Source organism: Lipotes vexillifer, unplaced genomic scaffold (assembly GCF_000442215.2).
Source record: "Lipotes vexillifer unplaced genomic scaffold, Lipotes_vexillifer_v1.1 scaffold61, whole genome shotgun sequence".
Classification (NCBI taxonomy): domain Eukaryota; kingdom Metazoa; phylum Chordata; class Mammalia; order Artiodactyla; family Lipotidae; genus Lipotes; species Lipotes vexillifer.
Window position 1 is genome coordinate 519,778 of NW_006787051.1, and position 14,994 is coordinate 534,771.

The 14,994-nt window shown below is 55.6% G+C and overlaps 2 protein-coding genes across 2 annotated transcripts in view; both read right to left on the reverse strand.

Annotated features, from left to right (window-relative positions):
• Window positions 1-1,330: 1,330 nt before the first annotated feature.
• Window positions 1,331-6,225, reverse strand: TPP1 (tripeptidyl peptidase 1). The gene is made up of 13 exons (XM_007459827.1): window positions 6,155-6,225; window positions 5,967-6,038; window positions 5,565-5,704; window positions 4,598-4,748; window positions 4,264-4,391; window positions 3,988-4,166; window positions 3,601-3,799; window positions 3,265-3,453; window positions 2,956-3,025; window positions 2,434-2,554; window positions 2,191-2,349; window positions 1,897-2,022; window positions 1,331-1,723 (listed from the first exon to the last, which is right to left on the reverse strand). Exons 1-13 carry the CDS (start codon window positions 6,196-6,198, stop codon window positions 1,583-1,585), a joined length of 1,719 nt encoding a protein of 572 aa, XP_007459889.1. The 5' UTR covers window positions 6,199-6,225; the 3' UTR covers window positions 1,331-1,582.
• Window positions 6,226-7,041: 816 nt separating this feature from the next.
• The window catches only part of DCHS1 (dachsous cadherin-related 1), a 34,095-nt gene continuing 26,142 nt past the window's right edge, over window positions 7,042-14,994 (reverse strand). The window contains exons 13-21 of the mRNA XM_007459828.1: window positions 14,400-14,609; window positions 12,518-13,396; window positions 12,280-12,393; window positions 11,896-12,107; window positions 11,652-11,806; window positions 11,330-11,460; window positions 10,929-11,212; window positions 10,461-10,599; window positions 7,042-10,127 (exon numbers count right to left, since the gene is read on the reverse strand). Of these exons, the coding sequence (XP_007459890.1) occupies window positions 7,516-10,127; window positions 10,461-10,599; window positions 10,929-11,212; window positions 11,330-11,460; window positions 11,652-11,806; window positions 11,896-12,107; window positions 12,280-12,393; window positions 12,518-13,396; window positions 14,400-14,609 (4,736 nt within the window). The 3' untranslated portion in view covers window positions 7,042-7,515. The remainder of the gene's footprint in view (window positions 10,128-10,460; window positions 10,600-10,928; window positions 11,213-11,329; window positions 11,461-11,651; window positions 11,807-11,895; window positions 12,108-12,279; window positions 12,394-12,517; window positions 13,397-14,399; window positions 14,610-14,994) is intronic.

Below are 14,994 nucleotides of genomic sequence, written 5' to 3' on the forward strand. Positions count from 1 at the left end.
CCTGAATATTAGAGGCAGGTATCAATATCTTCACATAACAGATGAGGAAAAAGCCTCAGAGAGTTGAACTTACTTGTCACCTAGTCTATATCAGAACCAAGAATCAAACAGGTTTGTTTTCAAGAATCTAGGATTTTTCTGTCATACCAAAATCAACTAGCTTCAGGGAGCCAAAAGGTTCACACGAGAAGGTGATTTCTGAGCTGAGTCTCGAAAGAATTCTGGAAATCAACCAGGCAAAGGGAGCCAGGTGTGATGTTAGGGCCCAGAATATCTTGAGCAAAAGTGAAAGTGTCTGTGGGGAGGGCAGGAAAGGATAAACAATTTGTTACTCAGGAACAAATGGCAAGTAAGGGATTAGGTCTTTAAGTCATGATAAAAAGCCTGAACTATATCCAGTAATCTTTGAAGGGTCTTAATCAAGTAAATGACCTTATGGGATTTGTATCTTACTCTGGTAGATGGTTTAGGGAAGGGCGGAAAGTAAGGACACTTCTTGCAAGGGCCTCCTCAATTCAGAGGAGAGGGAATATGGCTCAGGGCTAATGTAGTAGCAGTAGAGATGGAGAGAATTCGATGAGTTCTAGATATACTTAGGAAATACAAATGGCAGGACTTGTGGATTGATAAAGATATATTTAAGAGGTAAAGTCAGCAGGACTTGTTGATTGAAGATGATGATGGGAGGAGGTGAGGAAAAGGGAGTCTAGGATGACACTTTAGGTTTCTGGCTTGGTTGGAAGAAGCAGAGTGTCATTTACAAAGAAGAAACAGAAGAGAACGGTTTGGGGTTGGGATGAAGGGGGATGAAATATTGAGGTACATATTACTTTTGAGGTATCGATCACTGTTGGATAAAAAGTCTGATATAGTGAGATGGTGACGGCTGTGGATGCCAGTGATTGATTTGTTCCAGGGTCAATGAGTAGAGCGAGAAGAGCAAAAGACTAAGGATGGAGCAATGAAATACAACAACATTCGATGAGGAAGCGGAGAAAGAGAAAGAGGGAAGAGGGAATGAAGGAGGAATAGGGAGTGGTCAGAGGAGAAGTTAAGCCCTGGGCGCTAAGGAAGGAGAGGCAGTAGACTACTGTGACAGAGAGCCCACAAAGCAAAGATTGGGAAGTGTCCACTGGATGAAGCAGCAGGGAGGCCTTCATTTCTCAGTGTTTCTCAGGGGAGGAAAGAGTGAAAAATAAGAGCAGAGGTCTCATTGCAATGAATTGAGGAGTGAAGATGAAGTGAAATAGTGTACTACACAGACAGTGTAAACAGCTGAAAAAAAAAAGTTGAAAAAAAAATAAAAGAAGAAATGGAAGAGGGGGCAGTGTGTGGAGGAGGCTCCCAAACAGTGCAGGTTATAGCATCTGTAGAGGAACCTGGGCCAGGGGCAGGGGGACCTGAGTATAAGGGAGCAGGTAGCGTTGGGAGTCAAGTCAAGCTCATAGCATTTCTGGGTTAGGGAGATAAGCTGCGGCAGTCAACAGCTGAGGGTTTAGCAGGGCTTCCAACAGTGCAGAACCAGGGACCGAGCCACCGGCTGTGGGGCAGTGGACAGGCCCACTCTTCTAGCAAGAAAGGATCAAGGGTTAATTAGTGTCTTCAGCAGAGCTGGGAAGTTGGGTGTTCCCCAGCCTGTCACAGGATCCCAGCCAGGGCCAGAGCAGAAACCTTGACCCTCCACCTCTTCATTCAGACAGGACTCATGGCAGCCACGTGTCACCTAGGGAGAAGGTGGGCATCAGATCCCGGCTTGCTGATACTAGCAGACTGCATTACCTCACCCTGTATTCACATTCCAGAGGCTATCCCACCCCATCAGAATTGTCCTCAAGCTCATCTTAGCACTCGACATACTCTTACGTAAGTGGCCACACCCCTCTCTTGCATACTCACATCAAAGAGTCCTTCCCCATGCTTCTGGTAGAGCCGTGGGTTGAGAAAACCAAGAGCGGGGAGGCCTCTGAGGATTCTGTGTTCATTTATCAGGGATAGGAGTCCCCCAAACACTGGAGTAGAGGCCTGCAAGGGTGAGGGTACAAGTAGAGGTTAGGGGTTCAGAGTGATTGGACTTTTTGGGAGGGATGGAGCAGAGGTCTCTGAGGAATCAGGGGTTCTGGGTGTAAGGTCTTGCAGGTGGAGGGTGAGGGTAGTCCCTGGGTGGGGGTTTGGAGCCAGGCTAATTCTCACCGAGGTGCCAGACACCCATGGAATGGGCACATGGTTGCTGACCACCCAGTAGCCATCAGAGAGTGCAGCCACGTCTGGGTAGGCACGGCCGCTGGCATTGAAGTAACTGGATGGTGGCAAGTGGGGGCTGGAGCTCAGGTACTGGGCTACAGCTTCCTCCTAAAAGGCATTCTTGAGTGAGTATCATCTGCTGAACTGAGGATCCCACCCGTCCCCCCTCCATCCACACAAACACACACGTACCTGGTATGAAGGCCGTGGGAACACATTGCTGAAGCCGCCACCACTGATATAGTCAACAACCTCATCTGTGACTCGGAAAGGATTCTGGAAGGATGTGCCTCCCACCGTGGTGACATAGGGGCTGAGGGCAGAAGATGGCATTCAGATTGCAGGGTCCAAAGGGCGCCTCCAAAATGTATGGGTCTGGGTCTTGCTGGAGGGACTGGGGAAGTATGTACATGGGGATGACTGAGAGATCTTGGGTCCTCAAGGCATGGCCTGAGGTGACTATGCACACTTTTCCCTATGGAACACCCACCAAATCTCCCCCTAAAATGCCTGAGGACTGAGGAAGCGGAACACTGGGAGCTATGTCCTACTCAGGAGACTCGGGGCCTGTGACCTACAGGAAGAAGAGGGGGGTGCAGGTAAAGTTGAGGGTTGGGCCACAGGAGCACCTGGTGCGATCAAGACAAAGATTCCAGATCATGAGGTCATGGATGAATTGGTGGCCACAGGTAAGTGGTGGGCTGGGGTGCTTACCTGGAGGCAGGGAAGCTGGGACGGAACCGGTGTCTTCCCAAGACAGACCAACACCCAGCCCCACTGTCACCTGGGAGAGAGACCAAGTTTGCCACTCAGTTAAATTGGTCAGAGTTTGGAATGTGGGTTCAGATGTCAGAGAGGAAATTCAAGTGTTAGTCATTACTGCAAGAGGTCAGAGTTGAGGTCAGGTCAGTGGTCCCTGTTGAGTTCAGATTATGAGTTAGAGATCAGGTCCAGGAGTCACTGCGGGGTCAAAGTTCTGAGGCTGGGTGGGTGTGGGAGTCTAAGTTTAGAGTAGGAGGTCACCTGAGGCAAAGAGCAGGGTAAGACCCCGAGCAGCAGCCTTCATGAGCTCAGTGTTGACCCGCTGGATGTAAGCGCTGCTGAGGGAGTCCTCATCATCTCCGTAGCTAACGGTGTGCACATGTGGCAGGGCTGACTCATTACTGAGCAGCAGGAGCCACTGCAGGAAGGGCTCCTGTGACTCATGCCGGCCTGGATTTTTTTTGGAGAAGAGGGCACAAAGGCAGTCATTTGGGAAGTTGTCAGGATCTCCCTGGAGCTCACGGGATTCCCTTGGGGAAGCAAGGGTCACCACTCACCCCCACCTCTGTCCCCACCAGCCAGTCCCCTTGGCAGTACCAGGGCTACTGTAGACCCAGGTGGAGATGTTGGCGCCAGCACTCATCAGGTACTCCACATCTAGGCTGGCCTCGATTCCGGCCTGGCCCCGGCCCTGCTGTCCGACCACACGGGCTACCGTTGCCTGGTGTGCAAAGTTCCCACCGAAGAGGCGCATGAACTCAGCCAGGTCTGAGTCATGGAAATACTGCTCCAGGAACTATGGAGGGAATCAGAGCAGATATCATGGGTCAGAGGACACAGCCCCAAGGGTCAGGTCAGGGGATACTGTCCCAGATCACAGGATTGGGGGTGAGAGCCCAAGGGTTAGAGTCAGAGAGTCAGCCCCAGGCTGTTCAGGCACCTTGGGGAGGCGGTAAGGTCCCTGAGGCTCTCCACGTGGCTCACCTGGGCACAGGCTTGACTGTTGTTGGTCGTGCCAGAGCCCACGTCTTGTGCCGTCAAGTTGTACCGCTCACGGATCACAGATGGGGTCACCCCCAGGTGTAGGCCAACAGTCCCTGGCACCTGTGGCTCGGGGCGTTGCCTCAGGGTTGATATGGGGGGAAAGCGGTGCAGCCCCCCCACTGTGGGGAGGAGTCAGCCTTGAGGAAGAGATCCTTTAGCCTCCAACCCCCCATTTTATCACTGACCCCCCCCCCCACCAACCCCACTGGGTGTTACCAAAGTCCACGTGGGAGGCCAAGGCCTTCGGGAGCCGGTAGGGACGTGGGGACCTTACAACATGGGTCTCTGCAGGTCCCCCCATATAGTGATGAAACTCAGCCCCAGAGAGCAGCAGCTCTGCTTGTCTGAAGTCAGAGATCAGAGAACAGAGGTCAGAAAGCATGGAACAGAGCCGAGGAGGCTGCCTGAGCATCGCGGGGCAGTTAGTCGTTATCTCCCCACGTGTTTTCACCCACAGGCCCTGGCAAGCTCTCAGCTCCCTTCCACTGCGGTGACGAATCTCCCTGATGGGATGATTGGTGCCCTCCATGAGGCAGTTATTCCCTCTTACCGGACACTCAGCCAGCAAGTCAGAAAGTCCTGTGTGGTCACTGAGTGGCAGTTCCGGGCTCCAGCAGCCAAAAGCCATTTTTGTACTGTGTGGAGGGTCAGTGGTGATGGCCGGACCAGTTCAGCCACATCCTCTAGGGTCAGGTACTTTCCTGCAGGGATTCAGTAGAGGCTCTTGCCTTCATTCCTTGCTTTTCTAAGTTGCCCTTTCTGAACCTTAACCAGGAGACACTGGAGCTTAACATGATGGCGAGTCACTGCTCTCCTGTGTGGATCATGCATACACCTCCTGGGTGAACCTTAGACTGCCCCCCTCACCACGAAGGGCTTCCAGCAGGGGAAGCCCACAATCCAGCTTGACCATTGGAGCAAACCATGGGCCTTCTGGAGCAGAATGGTGGGTAAAGTAGGGGCAAGAGTGGAGGGGAAGAGACTGCAGGCTGGCAGCAGTCCCGGTGAAAGAGTCATCAGCTGAGTTGGTGGCAACAAGGAATGGTGAGACAGTGGAGTATTTCAGAGCTGGAACTGGCAGCCTTAGGGTCGAATGGAGGAGTAAATGAGAGTGAATTTAGTGGGGGGAGGTGAAATTTGAGGTAATGAGCACTTATATGTACTGGGTGCCACTTCCCCATTTGTCTGGTAGTTGGTAAATAGAGTCAGAATTTGAATCCAGATCTGATCACCAAGCCTGTGCTCTTAACCATACCCACTTTCAGTTTTTGAGCCTGGTGAACATAGGTGGAAAGTTTTGGAGGAAAGAATGTGAATTAGTTTTGGACACTCTAGTTCCAATTCACCTTTTTATTCAGAAACTCTTTAATGAGGGTCACTGCCATTCATCTGTCCTATACCAACCCCTCGACAGGCCCCAAGAGCACGTCCCTGACGTGACCTGCACCGTCTCACACTCAGCCCAGTCCTGTGTCCCTCTACTGCATCCCACATACCGCCCCAGTCCCATCAGGCACCGTAGCGAGAAGAGCCGGGATCCGACACAGCCTGCACCAGCTCGGACAGTCTCTCCAGGTTCTGCTGTCTCAGGGCAAACGTGAGACTCAGCTCTTCCTCAGGGTCCGCACGGCCCAGAGACACCCAGCTTGGTGGCAGCCTGCAGGGTCAGGGGTCAGGCACATGGCCTTCATTAGAGTAGGGATGGGAAGGTTCAGCATTAGACCTAGACCTTGGGGAGGATTCCAGAAGCAGATATGGATCACAGGAGGGGGATTATCGTGGACTGAGTCTGGGAACCTGGGAATAAGGCTATGGAGTGGGTACCAGGAGCTGGTAAGGGGGGTGAGGGAGGCTAGAACCAGGAAAACGGGTACAGGAGAGGCCATGGGGTAGGGGGTGTCAGTGCTAAGTCAACTCACATCCGCTGCTGGTCAGGCTCCGGGCTGTAACTGCATTTGCCGGCGACAAAGAGGGCAAGGAGCCCTAGGAGGCTACAGGGGCGGCACATGGGTTTCAGCAAGGAGCTGGACTGTCACTGTGTTCCCACCCTCCAACATATACTCCCTCCAACATGATTCCCTTCTCCCAGAGCCCCCTAGTTTCTTACCAGGCTCGGGGGCCCATTCTGCCTTTCTGCAGATCCGCTGTCATGTGACAGATCACATGAGCCCTATAGTGCACCACGACCTCCTGTCTCTGCCTAGAAACTAGTGACGATGCTGGCTCCTCCCTTGAATGGGTGGTCCTGAATGCTGAAGAAGGGGAGGGGCTGCTCTTCGGATTCTCCCTCTGTGGACTGTCAAACACTGGGTAAGCTCAGGGCTCCCCACCTGCTGCCAGAATCCAGGACTCACCACAGTGTAGGGGGTGCTTAAGAAAGGGGCTTTGGAGGCCCACAGACCCAGGTTCTTACTAGCTGTATGATATCAGAAAGTCACTTAACTTCTCGGAGCCTAGGTTTCTTCATGTAGAATATGGAGACTATTATGTTAAAAGTGCTCTGCCTCAGAGGGTTGCAGTGAAAATTTACAGAGATAAAGCAGGCAGACCCCTCAGCAGATAGCCGCACACGGCAAAGGCTCAACAAATGTGAGCTCTTATTACACGCGAGTATATAGGGGCCCCACGGAAAACAAATACACCACGTGGCTGCTCTTGTACCCACCCCCACCTCCCTGAAGACCCTCAGGCCTAGAGCTGGTCATCTCTAAGATCTCTCCCCAGCCAGCCAATCCCTCTCTAGGTCACTGCCACAAGCAAGTCCCTGCTGTCTGCCGTCTTCTGGCCTCCTGCCCACGTTAGAGGGAAAGGTCAACTGCAGAGAGATGTGATAGCCTCGGGTTGGGCTCGGGCTCCCAGTGCCATCCCCACTCGCTCCCACCCTAGATGCCCCTTGTGTCCACCACCTTCTGTGACTCCTGAAGTGTCCACAGTGTGCCAGGTGGCTTCCCATCATCCCCCCACCCCTACGGCCCCCACAGAACAGAGCCGGACACTGGATACAAACTGCAGTTTATTAAGGCTCCAGAGTGAGAATTGGCACTTGATTCTGGGCAGGGGCAGGGGTGTCAGTGGAACCCAAAGGAGCTGGGTCCAAACAAGTTAGAGGGACTGCCCCCATTCCCCCTACCCCCCAATAAATAAAGTCTCAGCTCCATCTCAGGCTGCTGGCACAGGGCAAGAAGCCCTCACTGAGGAGGACCCAGTGAAGGGCCGCTGCCTCCTTCATCATCTTTCGCTCCACACTGGACCCGGCCACAGGTCAGTGCCCAACAGGGCCTCGTGGTGCTGGTGCTCTGACAGGGCCGGGGTGAGACGTGAGACCTGTCCCCACTGGAGGACTCTGGGGTGGGGATCTGGCCTTCCCCGCGGCCAATCATGGTCCGAGGCTGCCCAGGGCAGGCTCAGATGGGGCCTGCATTGGGGACACTGTGCGCATCCCAGGTCGGGGCCCAGCCTGGGCCACAGCTAGATATGCAGCTCCGTGTCATCGGGTGGCTCCAGGCCGGACTCTGCACTCAGTGCTGAGGCTGAGGGGCCCTGGGCCACCCCAAATGGTGAGACAACAGGTGAGCGAGCAGCCAGAGGAGACAGTGAGGGTGAGAAGCTGGGGGACATGGCAGCTGAGGACAGGGAACCTTCATGGCTGATGGGGGAGCGGTGAGAGGCTGGTGGGAAGATGGCCCGGGTTGTAGCCGTGCTGGCTGGCTTGGGGGGCACAGACTTGGCTCCTGGGTGGGCCACGGCAGTGATGAGGGGTGGTGGGTCAATACGGGGAGCCGGGGGACACGGCCGAGCCTCATCCTTGAGCCGGGCGATCTCTGTGAAGACGCTGGCCAGCGGCTGGAACTGAGGGCACCAGCTCAGCAGGTAGTCCCAGTTATAGCTGCCACGGAGCTCCTCCTCCCCAGCCACAATGGCCGTCAGTGCTCCTGCCACACATGGCTTGCCATCTGCTGGAAAGCCATAGTCCCCAGTGGGTGCAGGGCTTAGGCCACAGCCCCCCAAGAAGGCTGTGGCAGCGGCTGGGGGGCCCTCTTCTCGGTACAGAGTGGCCCCTGCACCCGGCAGCAGCAGCCCTGCCTTGCGGCCCTTATACCAGGTGTCAGGGGCAGGTGGCTCGCAGGATGTGTCGCTCAGTCCATCTGCATCCTGCTGGATGCCGGAGTCAGGGCCACGGGCAGCTAGAGAGGAAGCCACACTGGCCACACGGGGGAACTCGTTGATCATGCGGATCTCGTCATCCTCTGCGGCCTCCGCTGAGCCTCGGCCGCTTGAGTGTGAAGGGTCCAGGGAGCCACCACGGGGGTAGGGTCCTCCAGCTCCTGGCCCACCATAGCTGGGGAGAGTCTGGTGATACAGGTGCTCTGAAGGCGGTGGGCTGGGTGGCTCTCGGCCCAGCTTCTGTAGAGAGCCACTGGCCAGGGGTGCTGCCTGTGACATCGGGCCAGGTGCCGCCTCAGCCTTGCGGCTCCGGGCCCGCACCAGCCCTAGGACCAGGGCTGCCAATGCGAGCACCACCACGACTCCCAGGGAGGCCGCCACAGCCCCCACCAATAGCAGGTTGAGGTCAGGTGCCAGGCCCAGCGCAGTGTGGGTGATGTCCACAGTTACGGGCACTGTGGCACTCCGGGAACCAGGCAGAGGGCCCCGTGCTACCACCTCCAGCCTCAGCTCCCGTGGTGCCTCACGTCGGGTCCGGCCCCCACCCCCAGAGGTGCCTGTGCCGCTGCCTGGTGCCCGGCTGTCCACCCGCAGGTACAGGGCACCTGTAGTCTGGTTGATACCAAAATAGGGGGAAGAGGTGGCAAGGGAATAGAGCACCAGGCCATCAGCACCTCCATCCTCATCTGTGGCCTGCACGTGACCCAGGCTGTGGCCACGCCGGGCACCTTCTGGCACTTGGAAGTGGAAAGCTGGAGCCAAGAATACTGGGTCATACTCATCCTCACCAGTCACCAGCACTGACACAGTGACTGAGGCTGACAAATTCCCAGCATCGGTAGCACCCACCAGCAACTGGAAGCTTCCTGTGTGCTCATAGTCAAAGGCCACTCGTGCCCGCAACTCCCCTGTTGAGCTGTTCAGCGCAAATGCCTCACGGCCCTCAGGCCCTGGCCCAGCCTCCAGCAAGTTGTAGCGGAGCCTTCCGAAAGCCCCAGCATCCCCATCAATCGCATGCAGAGTAGTCACGAGAGTGCCTGGAGGCTGGTTCTCTGCCAGGCTGGTGCTGAGCAAGCTCAGAGGGAAGGCTGGCCTGTGGTCATTCACATCCTGGACCTCGATGGTCACTGGTGCCAGAGCAAAGTGTGCCCCGGCAGGGTCGGCAGCCCGCACGACAAGCTGATGTCGAGCCTGGGTCTCACAGTCCAAGGGGTGGGCCAGTCGCAAGTCACCCGAGCTCTCATCCAGCTGAAAGAGCCCAAAAGGGTCGCCTGAGCTGAGGGTGAAACGCACAAGGCCATGTGGGCCTGGGTCAGCGTCGGAGGCCTCCACGTGCAGCAGCTCGGCTCCAACAGGTGTGTCCTCGGGTACTGCCACACGGTAGGATGCTCGGGTGAAGACAGGTGGGTTATCATTGACATCCAGCACAGTGACGGTGACCGGCACAGCCGAGCTTCGAGGTGGCTGCCCCCGATCAGCTGCAGCCACAGTTAGATTGTACTGGGTTAGGCTTTCGAAATCTAGAGGCTCAAGCAACACCAGGCAGCCCAGGGCCCGGGGGCCTAGTCCATCACCCTCCCCAGTCTCAGCTAGCCGGGGTTCCAGCTGGAAGACTCGGCCCCGGTTGCCACTGACAATGCTGTAGTCCACGGTGGCGTGGGTGCGGCTTCCGTCGGCATCTGTGGCCTCCAGGGTGAGCAGGGTGGAACCAGGGGGCAGATCCTCAGTTACTGCCACACGGTAGTGTGACAATGTGAAGCTCGGGGCGTGGTCGTTCTGGTCCTGCAGCTGCACGTGCACTGTGGTGCGTGCTGCCCGAGCCGGCGTCCCATGATCTCGTGCTTCCAGCACCACGTCCACTACTCCTGGCCCTTCATGGCCCAAGGCCATTGTCACCACTGTTGTGAACAAGGTCCCTGAGTTGATAAGGGAATGAAGAGAAATACGCCATCAGCAGAGGCTGTGGGTGAGCAGAGTGACCCTACGAAGACTGGGAAATGGCCTCGGAAGTCAGACTCCAGGGAGTGGCCTCTGTGCTAGGAGATTACAGAGGGGGACCTCCAGGATTCAGAGAATGGCTTCTAGGCATGCAGTCAGGACAGTGCTTAAAATAGAGATAAAGGGCAGAAAATGTCCTCCCTGGGTCAGAGATCTAGGAGTTAAGAGTTCAGGCAAGAAATTCCAGGAATGAGGTCAAAACATGGCCCAGCACAGTCAAGGATAAGGGGTAGATCCCAGGAAGGACGCACCGTTGTTGGGGTCAACACTGAAGCCCTCAGCAGGTGAAGCCAGGTGGTAGGAGACATGACCATTGGCACCTGAATCCCGGTCAGTGGCAGAGACGGAGAGAATGGCACTGCCTGGGGGTGTGTGCTCAAGCAGCATCACCTGAGGTGTGAGGACAAGGGTTTATGGCCAAGCGTCCCAGCTGCCCACTCAGCCTATGTTCTGGAGCTTGGTCCCATGAGCTCCGCTTGGCATCCGTCCCAGCTTGGAGCCCATCTACCCCTTAGAATTTGGGTTGTGCACCTTCCTCCTTTTGTGGGCACCGGATGAAGAACCTGGACACAGTTCCCAGGACTTATAAGGCTGGTCTTATATCCCCAAAGATCCGTCCCCAAGTCAGTTCCGACATCCAGCCCACCTCAGATCCTTCTAGCCTTGTCACTCCCCTCCGTTGTGAACAACCCTGGGCCCAGAGGTGGGGGCATCAGTACCTGGTAGAGGGTCTGTGAGAAGGCGGGTGCATTGTCATTGACATCCTCCACGAGCACCGTGAGGTTGGCCCGGCCCTCGTGAGGCCCGTCATGTGCCAGGAGCTGCAGGTGGTAGCGGTCACGCTGCTCAAAATCCAAGGGGCCCGTGAGGGAGAGGCGGCCACCATAGCGGCCTACACTGAAGGGATCCTGGGGCCCAGAAGGGCTCAGCACATACCACAGTACTGGTCCTGAGTCCACATCATTCCCTGTTACCTGTGCAATCTCTGAGCCCAATAATGCATCTGCAATACATGGGGCAAGTGTGTTTGGCATATGGTCCCAGAGGCCCCTGGAGCCCCAGAGTGGGGAAAAGTGCTTCCCTACTGCCCTCTGTACCTCTCACTTTACCCAGTCCTCACCTTCCGACACTCGGAGCTCCCAGGGCTGGGGGATGGTGGGGCGATTGTCATTGGTGTCGATGACCATCACCGTCAGGGTAGCTGAGCCCACCAGGGCTGGGCTTCCTCTGTCTGTGGCCATCAGCACCAGCCTGAACACAGAGCACAATCAGGGTGGGGCCTGGGGATAAGGGAGAACCTTGGGCAGGGATAGGAGGGCTCAGGACAGGCTGGGAGGTGGGGAACTCAGGACGTGGCCTAGGGATTGCAGGGGATTCCATGCGGGGCTCAAAACTGGATGGACCTGGGATGGAGTCTCAGGGTCTACAGACCCAAGCCTCACCGTGTTTCGGCCCAGATCTCACGGTCCAGGATAGCTGTGGTAGTGATAGTGCCTGTGGCTGAGTCTACGTGGAACAATCCCCGGGCTGGCTGGGATGCGGCCAGACTGTAGGAGATCTGTCCACTGGGGCCTTGATCCAGGTCATCTGCTTCGACCTGGTGAAAGTAGGAGGCTGCTGGCACTGGGCTGGCCACAGACAAAGTCCGCCCAGTCCTGCCCCCCATCTTCCCGTCACACCCCACACCTGCAGCAGGGGTCCCTCCAACGGCCTGGACTCAGGCAAGAAGGCCACGTAGTGGGGCCGCAGGAAGCGGGGAGCATTGTCATTGGCATCTTGCAGGGTTAGGGTCAGCACGGAGAAGGCAAAGGCTCCTCCACTCTCCGCCTGCAGCACCAGTCGCAGCCGTGGGCTTGCCTCAAAGTCCAGCCCCTCTGCTGAGCGAACCGTGACGGCTCCTGGAGGGAGGTGGAATGTATCACTGAAAAACCTCTTGCTTGCCCTAGAGCCTCCCCGTCTGAGGCCCGCTACTCAAGGGCAGCCTCTCCCCAACCAGAGTTTCCTCGGGCCCAAAGAGGAGCCCCGCCAGGAGCCTGTCCCCTCACAGAGCCCCCTGCTCCCGCCCCTTACCTGTACTAGGCTGGATGGAGAATGTTCCTTTCTCATTCCCACTGAGAATGCTGTATGTGATGGGTCCACTTGAGCCCCCTGTATGGATAGCCTTGGGGGAGACAATGGGAGTCCCTGCAGAGGGGATGATATTGGTTGAAGTGTGAGCACTAGACTGAGGGAGTCTGGGGACTATTTTTAGTTAGTAACCCCAACCCATCCAGGGATACAAAGCTGGGAGACATGGTTGGGCACCCACCTGGGGGTGCATTCTCACGGAGCATGGCTTCGCTACTAGCCCGGGGAAAGCGGGGTCCACGCTCAGACTCTCCCTGCAGCCCAACAATGACCACACCAGTGGCAGAGCGAGCTGGACGGCCAAGGTCGGTTGCCACGATGAAGAGGACACGATCCTGGGGACCCAGGGATACAGGGGAGCGGGCCACACGGATTTCACCGGTGTAAGAGTCCACAGTGGTGCCAGGAGATGGTGTGCCTGCCAGCCGGTATAGGATGGAAGCATTGGCACCAGCGTCACGGTCTTCAGCTCGCAAAGTGGCCAGAGCCAGGGTTGGGGTGCTGAGGCTAGGGCCTGGGCGGGGCAGGCGCAGCCTCAGGGGACTGGTGGGGAAGGTGGGCGCGTGGTCATTGACATCGCGCACCATGATGGTGATAGGCACCGTGGTGCTTAGGGGTCCAGCAGCTGCACCATCCACTGCATTCACGGTAAAGGCATAACTGGGACACTGCTCTCTGTCCAGGGCTGTGGCTGTGCGCAATTCTCCAGAGCTGGGCTCCAGCAGGAAGGCTCCTGCTGCACCTGCACCCAGGTAGTAGGTCACGCGGCCATTGGGCCCAGCATCAGGATCATGAGCCTGTAGCTGCAGCAGCAGGGTCCCTGCAGGTGCATCCTCAGGCACCTCCACAGAGTAGGCAGGCACAGGGAAGGCGGGGGCATGGTCATTAGCATCCAGCACTGTCACTGTCACAAACAGAGTAGCACTGAGAGCTGGCTGGCCTCCATCCCGGGCTTCTATCTGCAGCTGGAATGCTGGCTCCACCTCCCGGTCTAGTGGCCTCATGGTGCCAAACTCCCCAGAAGCTAGGTCCAGGACAAAGGCTTCTGATGGGTCCCCATCTGCAGAGAAGGGCATGTACACATAAACATACATGTGTCATCCCATGGGAGTGGGGGTGATTTACAGGCAACCTGGCAAAGAAAGAGAAAGAGAGAGGGAGAGAGAAAAGAGGGAAAGTGGGATAAAGGCAGAGAAACAAAGAGAAACACAGAAGGTAAAGAAAGATACTGCAAAGTAGTTTTTCTAAGAGTGTGGTCTGCGGACCCCAGGGATTCCCCTGAGACCCTTTTGGGGAGTACATAAGATCAAAACTATTTTCATAGTAACGCTAAGACATTATATGACTTTTTCATTCTCATCAACTCACAGATGCAGAGTGGGGTCCAGATGCTACATGACATGTGATGACAACATGACTTTGATGGTTAATGGAATGTGTGTGCTTGTGTAGTCTTGTGTTTCCCAGAATATTCTAGGTAGAAAGTTGAGAGCATAAATATGTGTTGTTTTCAGAGATTTACTCGTTTTTGCTGGCTTGCGTTCAGTTATACATGCTGTAATCTTTTTAACCTCGTTACTGTCCAACAAATTGTTAGTTGAAACCCTAACATTTCCTTGGGCCTACGCAGAAATACGGCAAGTGGTATACTTCACTGGCTTGTTTTGCAATGATATTTTAAAATTTTCTCATCTTTAATATCAAATATTGTAAATATTGCTATAATATATTTTATATATTAAATTATTATTTCACATTTTATTAAATCAATAAATGCTGATATCATATAAGCCAAAGTTCTTTACAGTTCTCAAAAATTAAGAATGTTAAGGGTTCCTGAGACGAAAAAGTTTGAGAACAACTGCTCTACAGGGAGAGACAATCAAGAAAGAAAAGAAACAAAAAGAGACAAAGAGGAAATCAAGGACTGGAGGGGCACAGAAATAGATGATTGGAGACACAGAAACATAAAGAGAAGGAAAAGGAGACCCGGGCACGCTGGGTCTGACACAGGCCAACAAGGAGGAGTACACCTGGGCAAGTGGGTGCGGGAAGGTTCTCACCCAGGATGCGGTACTGCAGCTGCCCGTTGGCTCCCACATCCGGGTCAGAGGCCCGCAGCGTGGTAAGGGTCTGTGGGTTCTGGCCCTCAGGCACCTCCAGGGAGAGATGGGCACTCCCAAAGGTTGGGGCGTGGTCATTCTCATCCTCCACAGCCACTCGTACTGTGACATGGGTCAATAGCGGAGGCGAGCCCCCATCCCGGGCATACGCTATCGGGAAGCAAAATCAGTGAGATCTAGCCTGCTCCCATCCCATGGAGGAATCCACACCACATAGTGTTCACCAGGTGCACACAAAAATCAGAATATGTCCCTCTCTCCACACCCCACAAGCACACAGGCACACATACATATATGTGGTGGTGTGACAGAAAAGGCACTTAGTGAGGTAACAAAAGATCTGAGTTCAAGGGCTTCCCTGGTGGTGCAGTGGTTGAGAGTCCGCCTGCCGATGCAGGGGACACGGGTTCGTGCCCCGGTCTGGGAGGATCCCACGTGCCGCGGAGCGGCTGGGCCCGTGAGCCATGGCCGCTGAGCCTGCGCGTCCGGAGCCTGTGCTCCGCAACGGGAGAGGCCACAGCAGTGAGAGGCCCGC